The sequence below is a fragment of the Leiobunum rupestre genome, chromosome 9, assembly GCF_980474605.1.
Source record: "Leiobunum rupestre chromosome 9, qqLeiRupe1.1.hap1, whole genome shotgun sequence".
Lineage (NCBI taxonomy): Eukaryota > Metazoa > Arthropoda > Arachnida > Opiliones > Sclerosomatidae > Leiobunum > Leiobunum rupestre.
In genome coordinates this window covers 15,977,653-15,986,045 of record NC_143392.1, presented here as the reverse complement: position 1 = coordinate 15,986,045, position 8,393 = coordinate 15,977,653, and the positions used below count along the sequence as shown (strand labels likewise).

At 34.7% G+C, this 8,393-nt stretch overlaps 3 protein-coding genes across 3 annotated transcripts; 1 reads left to right on the top strand and 2 right to left on the bottom strand.

Annotated features, from left to right (window-relative positions):
* Positions 1–1,202: 1,202 nt before the first annotated feature.
* On the top strand, positions 1,203–2,089 carry Ski6 (exosome complex component Ski6). The gene is made up of 3 exons (XM_090158449.1): positions 1,203–1,384; positions 1,451–1,663; positions 1,724–2,089. The coding sequence occupies exons 1-3, from the start codon at positions 1,214–1,216 to the stop codon at positions 2,084–2,086; spliced, it is 747 nt and encodes a 248-aa protein (XP_090014575.1). The 5' UTR covers positions 1,203–1,213; the 3' UTR covers positions 2,087–2,089.
* Positions 2,090–2,363: 274 nt separating this feature from the next.
* LOC149926662 (uncharacterized) lies at positions 2,364–7,990 on the bottom strand. Its single transcript, XM_090158199.1, has 7 exons — positions 7,591–7,990; positions 6,825–7,508; positions 4,637–4,843; positions 4,406–4,567; positions 4,141–4,348; positions 3,875–4,070; positions 2,364–3,797 (listed from the first exon to the last, which is right to left on the bottom strand). The coding sequence occupies exons 2-7, from the start codon at positions 6,843–6,845 to the stop codon at positions 3,623–3,625; spliced, it is 969 nt and encodes a 322-aa protein (XP_090014325.1). The 5' UTR covers positions 6,846–7,508; positions 7,591–7,990; the 3' UTR covers positions 2,364–3,622.
* Ada2a (Transcriptional adapter 2A) lies at positions 4,938–6,648 on the bottom strand. Its single transcript, XM_090158198.1, has one exon. It carries the CDS (start codon positions 6,326–6,328, stop codon positions 5,024–5,026), a length of 1,305 nt encoding a protein of 434 aa, XP_090014324.1. The 5' UTR covers positions 6,329–6,648; the 3' UTR covers positions 4,938–5,023.
* Positions 7,991–8,393: the final 403 nt, after the last annotated feature.

Genomic DNA, 8,393 nt, shown 5'->3' with positions numbered 1-8,393 from the left:
GTTTATGAACTAACTTCACCAAGGAGGGGATAGTGAATCCACGTAGTCCCGGGAAAATTGTGCAAATGATTTTGTAGGCGGCATGGCTTTATTATTCGTTGTAAAACCTTTTCTAGGATAGTTGAAACCTAGCTATTCTGTGAAAATGGCCGTGGCTCTAACCCCACAGTACCGACTTTGATGACATCAATTCCGGGTGGGTACTTCTACCCACCATACCCACATTATCCGCCGGCCCTGAAATTATATATCTAACGATAGGTAATCACATAGCCTCAACAGCTTTTGTATTGGTTTGCCCACCCACGTATCCTGAGGGTGGGTGGTGCCCAGTGCCCACTCTTTAACATATGATGGTAAATTATATATCAAACAATAGGAAATCACATGGGCTCAACAGCTTTTATATCAGTTTTCCCACCCGGGTCTCCTGATGGTGGGCGGCATCCACTCTTTAACTTAGGATGGCAATTTATATATCAAACGATAAGAAATCACTTAGCCTCAACAGCTGTTGTATTAGTTTGCCTACCTGTGTCTACTAAGTGTGTATGGGTTTGCCCACTCGAATACACTGATGTGGAACTAATATTACGGCCTGGGCCGACTTGTTTTATACAGAGTTGAAGAACCAATTTCTTTTTGATAGATAAAAGTTGTGTATGATTTGCCTTTAAAAACGTGTTTACAAAATAGCAGACGATTCGCGTAGTTGGCTCGCATAACTAGAGGATAGCGCCGCCGATCAAACACCGCCGCCGCCGATTATTTAGATAACGCCGAAACGCCGCCGCCGCCGAAACATTTTCATTTCGCCGCCGAATTAATTTTCATTATTAAAGTATAATAATTACGTTTTGAGATCTAAACTACATAGATTTTTCTTTTGGTAGTGCTAGGCTGTTGGGTGTACCGTACTAGCGTTATAAAATTAAATATAATTAATAATTTCCAAAAGATCTGGCACCACTGCACCGCGCGCAACAAGATTTTCTGCAGCAAATAGCTGGGATAGGAGAGAGAGAAACGAAAACGGCTTTGGAGTTGCCTCGTCTCGTATTTTGTAATAAGTACAGAAACGTATTTTCTGAAAATCGGCGCGCCTCGCCGCCGCCGAACTAATTATCGTTCCCGCCGCCGCCGCCGTTGAAAATTGGTTCGGCGCTATGCTCTATGGATATCTCTATGCGCATAACCGCATTAGTCAAATAAAATGGCGGGCTTAGAACTTTTGTCGGATCAAGGTTTTCGCGTTGACGGAAGGAAACCCCACGAACCACGAAAAATAGCGTGTAGATTGGGTATTTTTCGTCAAACTGATGGCTCCGCGTATGTTGAACAAGGAAACACTAAAGTGTTAGCAGCAGTTTATGGACCCCACGAGGTATGTTTTTACGTACCATATTCATGTAAACCACTTTACACAACAAGATTAAATAATTTTTTCCAGATACGAGGAGTTAGAGGTAAACAGAGGTCTTTACAAGATGGAGCGTTTATTAATTGTCAGTACAGCATGACAACATTCAGTACTGGTGAACGTAAGCGTAGACCTAGAGGTGATAGAAAGTCTCAAGAGATGAGCCTCCATCTTCAACAAACCTTTGAATCAGCTATATTGACATCTCTGTTTCCTAGATCACAGATTGATATTTTTGTTGAAGTAAAAATGGTAATTGAAATTGAGTTTTCTAAGTGTCTAATGTAAATTTGCTTAGCATAGGTGTTGCAAGCAGATGGAGGGAATTACAGTGCTTGCATAAACGCTGCTACTTTGGCTTTAATAGATGCTGGAATTCCTATGAAAGATTATGTGTGTGCCTGTACAGCCGGGTTTGCGAATGACCAACCTCTTGTAGATATCAGTTACACTGAAGAAACTCTAGGTGGTCCACAGTTAAACCTGGCAATTCTGCCAAAATCTGAGCAAATAGTTTTGATGGAAATGACATCCAAACTACACGTCGATAATTTGAATAAAGTATTAGATGCTGCCTTAAAAGGTTGCAAAGACATTCATACAATTATGGACTCTGCGGTCCAAGAACACATGGGACACGTTGCAACGTCAATAGGAATACAATAAAATATATTTTCAAATATAAATTGCTAATTGATTGTTATTGCTAGTTTTAAGCTTATTAATAACGCAGGTAGAACATATGTACCGTATTCTAATTTAATATAAATGAAGTACAATGTTCAGGTTAAAATTTATAAATCAAAGTAATCGTGATATAACAATTGAAATTCAGTAACAAGATAATATTATTTACAATCAAGTTTTATACGAAAAATATTTTAAATATTTATTTTAACATATTAATTTATTCAAGTTAATTAATGAAAGTAACTTTGGCACACTTAAGAAAATGGAAGGAAAATTTTTGTTTTGAGATTCTGAGACATTATTTTTTTCCCAAAAGTTTATAATGTTCAGTAATATTAAAGATTAAGTTGATCTTAATATAACATGATTAAATGCTATAATTTTTCCTGAAAGGCATCTGTTTTTTAAACTAGAGATGCAACTGTGCTTGAGGTATATTTGCCTCGTATTTGTTTAAAAAATGCACTGCAACCATAATTATTTATATATAATCAGTGTTTAATCACAATTTATATTTTTGGGGTTTATTAAAATATATACTTGAAGACTGTGAAAAATGTAGATGAAAATTCAGAAAAAAATTCCTATTTTTCTATAAAGAAACTTTGAAAAATGTTATTGCATAGAAAAACTTATACAGTTAAAAGAAATGAAATTCTATTTATGAATATTTCTACAAAATATGAATTCCAAGCATGGGTTAACCCATGTTTCAAGTATCGAGAGAATAATTTAAGAACCTTGTGTAGTTTGTAGGATAGTAAACCTACTATTGGACTGGAAGCACCTTAAAGTTTTTGTTAATTTTTTTCAAAACTCATTGTTTTTCTTAATACTTGTATCAGAATGAAAAACTTGGTTCTTTGTAGTTAATACCGTGGAACTAGTTAAAGCTTAAGTATAAATGGTTATTGTACGTATTTCTAATGATTGGGCAGCTACTGCTAGCGAAATACTATTATTATTTTCTAGTCCTGCTAGATCATTTAAGAATATTTTGTAAATTTGGCGCAACTTTCCAAATTACTGAAATTTAAGTATTGGCTTAGTTTAAAACAAAAATTATATAGTTATTTAGTATTTAATCGCAGAATTTGTTGCGTTTAATTTTGATCCTTAGCTTAGATGCTTTTGACTATCATGTTAGATTTCTAATCTTAAAGTGCAAATATCATATTTTTTAATGAAGTTGGGGTGTATAATATGTGTTTATTTAAATATTTTATTTTTCACTCAATGCATTTAAAACTTTTTTTAAACCTAATCTATATTATACTTTTAACCATTTTCAAATTATATAATATCCTCTTATTCAACAAGCTAGCCACCTCAGAAACAATTAACATTGAGGACCCAACAATGGAAAAGATTGTCTTAAAAGCTAAACTTCATATTATACTCTTTGCCCATTTTATATTAATTTATCTAATGTTATGATTACGACAAACTTAAAAACAGCACCAAAGAAATCTTGCGAGATGCCATCTCTCACCCATATACGTGTTGAACTGGTTACATAGGCGTACCACCTCCCGATGGTGGGGCTGAGTTTTCATCCAAATAATCGTAGAGCGGAAACTCGCAACACATACTGCATTTCAGAAATGAAGGGAGATTACGATATAGGGCAGGCGGCATAGGAATTAATGGACTAGTTGATATTTTATAACGCCGGTACTCGTCAATGCTAAAAACAGACATGGAAAGGACGATTAGGAAATATATTTTTATAGTTAAAAAGTATGAAAAGTGAAAGCTGCATACTCTCGAAATCTTTCATCTGATCCCCTTTCAAGTAGAGGAATTCCACTTAGAAACAATATAATGGCAGTTGTGAATACCGGGCTTAGAACAGCAATCCACTGAACCCCAGACACTACACTGGACGCAATTAGAAAAATACCCCACCACAGAAGTATTTCTCCAAAATAATTTGGGTGACGAGAAAAGTGCCACAATCCTAAAATATTAGTTTGAGATTATTGGGTGATTTTCAAAATTCTTATTTAACATGGTTAAGTTGATTTTACCGGTGTCACACCATCGCCCTTTTGTATTTGGATTTTGTTTGAATCTAAACTTTTGAATGTCAGCGATTGTTTCGCAGAGAAAACCAATAACAAACAACAATAGGCCGCAAGCATCAAATATGGTTATTACAGGAGGGTCTTCAAACTTGGCATTGCGTGGAGAATTAACAAATATGACGGAAAGGCTAACAGTGAAAACCCATATTGCCTGAAAATTGAAGATAATTAATGCAATTGTGAAATTTTTTTCAATTTACATTCCTACCTGGAATGTCCAAAAAATTGCAAAGCGTATAACGTTGCTCCGTTTATCATCAAATCTATTATCACGTCCAATTTTTATTATGCGATATAGTAGGAAACCCGATAGTCGAACTCCCCATAGGCACACTAAACCAGTTACAACACACTGACGCAAATCATAAGTCTACCAAAGATAAAAGTGTTGAGTTCAATAAAGAGTGGGTTCTTAATAGGTTAGTAACTGGCAATAGACCTGAGCAAGAAGAAAAGTGAGCAAAGCCAGAATTATGAAATTTGTTCCACCAGCAAAATCAGTTAATTTGTCAAACTGAAAACTAGCGGCAAAGATGAAAAAGACAAATTGCATTGAAATTGTGACTATAGCGCTGATTACGAGATGGTCCACGTCAAATATTTCAACCGGCATTCTTTCGTTGATAGAACTGGCGTTTGATTCCAGCTAGTAGAAAGATAATAATGAATAAAACAGCTGTTAAATTAATTTGAAAAACTTAAATATAATATGCCCTTCATTTCAAAGTTTAGGGAGAAAGTTAAATCAAAATCAAAAAGTTTATTCTCAAAATGAAAGGTACAGAAAATAAATATAAACCAAAGTACATTATCTTAAGAAATAATCTTAACGTAACTTTACAAAACCATCTTCAACAAGGAGATCAAAAATTTTTCTAGTCTTATTGACATCAATTTTCACAATAGATCTAGCTTGGGCTAATTTCAGCCCCCCACTTTTATCACTAGCATTAATTAAAGTAGATTTAATTTGTAAAAACATACGTGGAAGCAACCTTAATAATGAACACAAAACTTTTTCTTTGGGAGATAATTGGTCAAACCCTGGTAGACCAGTTATTTCTAAAGGAGGTGCAGCTTTTCGCAATTGTTGCCTGGGATTTTTTATCAAAGCCCGGTGAAAATTTTTTGAATTTTCTTTGGCTTTCTTTTTTTTCAACCATAAAATCAAGGAAGCTTCATCTGAGGCATGATTAAGAAGTTCTGAAAACATTACATTTTTGCTTTTTAGAAACTCTTGTCTTTTTTGTTTTGAATATAAATAGGTTGGTACGCTGTCATGTCTTGTTATACCAGCTTTGCGATATTCTTGGAGCTGCTGAATCTTTTGTTTCAGCTGTATTTCTACAATTTTACTTTCCAGGAAGTACATAAAACTGTCTCCACTGAGGAAATGTGCAAAACGAACTAGCTTTTCAAATAATTTGGGCATTATTTTGCAATATCTAAGGGAAAACAAGAAATTGGATCTTGGGTTTATCAATCCATGCTCTTTCATAATCCATTTTCTTCTGGCCCTTTCCTTCAGTCTCGAATTATAAATATCCACAACCGCTAGTTGAAGTTCATTTTCTAAATCATCCGCTTCACTGTGAAATTCAGAGTTTTTCAGGTCTAATTCCGCAAAGTTGTCGTAGTCAAATCCAAAATCTCCTCTACCAGGCATATAATCCGCAAGATCTCTAGAGGTATAGCTACTTAATGGTCTTGGTGGATTTTCAGAGAATTTTATAGGGATTGGGGTTGCTTTAACTTCAGTCAGACTTTTGGCTAGGTTAAATTTTGGTAGTTCCTCCCTTGGCGAATTTATATAATGGTTTAGGTAATGCTCCTTGCATTGCTCTTTTGTCTTTGATCCCACATAATGACTTGCTGCTACCCAATTTCCAAACCCAGATTTGCTTATTCCATCTAATAGTTTAATTTCTTCCGCAGAACTCCATTCAGGATCCAAAATAGAGAAGTTATTTCTCATTATTTTATAGGGATGGCTGTTTTCATGAAGGCCAAATTCTTTCCCTTGAGAATAGCAGCTTAGGCAGATGTAGCATAATGGTGGTAAACATTCGGCGCAACATAAATACGGTTCGCTTAGCAATTTATTACATCCAAAACAATTTCTCTCCTCCATTGAAGAGCCTTTAGTTAATTTTTCATAGGCTTAGGCCTAAGTACAATTTGGCCTATTTTGTTTCTATAGATTGGTTGGTATTTAAAGAAATTGAAAAATTCCGGTTTCCTTACTTTCTTTAAATAACTGAAGATAGCTTTAACTTTGTTTGATAATACATTAAATATTTACGAATTGTAACTACGCAGATAACGATTTAACATAAATTACATGGCCCCTAAATGTATACTTATTAATTTTTACAACCACACCATCAACGCCCTCTATCCACTTTCGTTCACATTAAAGGCGTATTTTGCTTTCGGTATAGAAAAAAACTTTAAAAAAGGCAAGACATTTCTCGTGATTTTAGCATGGAGCAATAAAAGATCTTATTTTGGCCCATGATTTTAGTAAGGTTTTCCTTTCATTTCCAACGAATATAGGCGATGAGTAAACAACTATTTAAGAAGGATATTGGAAAACAACCATGGTAATAAAAATAAAAATAACCTACCAAACCATTTTCGATATACATAACAATGAACGTCTTGGAGGTCAGCTTTTCAATCTACAAAGTTTCAACTTTTCAAGACAAGAGTAGTTATACTAACAAATTACTGCTCATTTGCTGATAAGGCTGGTTTAGGTTATCTTTAACAGTTTTTCTTGGGCAATACATTTTGGGGGCGACAGCTTATCCGTTTTTAGCTATAGAATTTATGGAGATAAAATTACCTAGTTAGCCATTACTCTGAGGATCAGATTAGGTTTCTTGACTTTATGGTAGTGTTATAAAAACAAGACTTTTTTTTATTTGTTTTTTAATCAAAATCCCATAAAAACAACTTTTGCTTTTGCAAATTTTCAGAGTCTTCTGTTTGTCTTCTTAATTTACGAATAGTGTTCCTAATTTCCCACGTTTGGGAACTATAATACTTGGCAAGATCGCGTTCGGTCTCAATACGACGTTTATAATGCATTATCTTGTTCATTCTCTTTTTACGTCTTTCTTCTTGTTTCTTTTCTAGTAAGCCAGTTGAGTCTTGATTTTTACCAATTTTGATACATTTTTCAACACTCTTTCTACCAGACTGGGTGGGGCCTTCGGTTTTATCAGTGGTACTCGTTCCTGGTATTTCAGAGTACTTTAACAAACTCTTGTTAAAGTAGCAGTGGTCATGCGCTCCGACCAGTTTGCCTAGATAGTTTATAAAACTCCAAATTATTTAATACTGAAAAGTAAAAAGACAGATTTACTTCTGTTAATACCAAACACTAACTTTGTAACTGGGCATCAGATATTTTATGTTCCACCGGTTTTGCATAAACGTGTTCTGAATTTAAAATCGGTGTTGATCCATCTGTAGCGTTTGTAAGTGAAGATAAATTCACGTTACAGTCACTTTTGGCTATAATTTTCAAAAAGTCCTCCGTAGATATCCCTATTATTCCCTTTGAGTTTTCCCCAGTATTCGAGATTGTGGGCCTCGGCGTTGAGATTATAATTTTAAGCGTTTCATTCATTTTGTTTTCGCTGTTTGAACATCTTTATTCTTTACTTATGAGTGAAATAGAATGCATCCATTTTGAGTTACGGATAACCATGTAAAGCGAAGTATTTTGAGTAATTTGTTAAGAAATCGCAGAGCTTCGCTGTTTCGTCTGCTACTCTGCGCCAGCGTTGCCAGGTCAAAAACTGAAAATTATTGCACTCCTGATCGAGAATTATGGAATTCTTGGAAAAATTATTGCATTTCCTCTTAGTCAAAGAACTTGTAGTTATTTAAAATTTTAATATTATTTTCTTTATGAAACATGAGTCAAAACCACATAATTTAGTGATATTAAGGTGGAAGTCGGTGGTTTTAAGTTTCGGGGAAAAATAAGAGATGGCGCTATCGTGCTGGAGCTGAGTAGAACAGAACTGTCAAACTGCCGCAAACTGAGTTAAAGTAGCAGTGGTCATGCGCTCCGACCAGTTTGCCTAGATAGTTTATAAAACTCAAAATTATTTAATACTGAAAAGTAAAAAGACAGATTTACTTCTGTTAATACCAAACACTAACTTTGTAACTGGGCATCA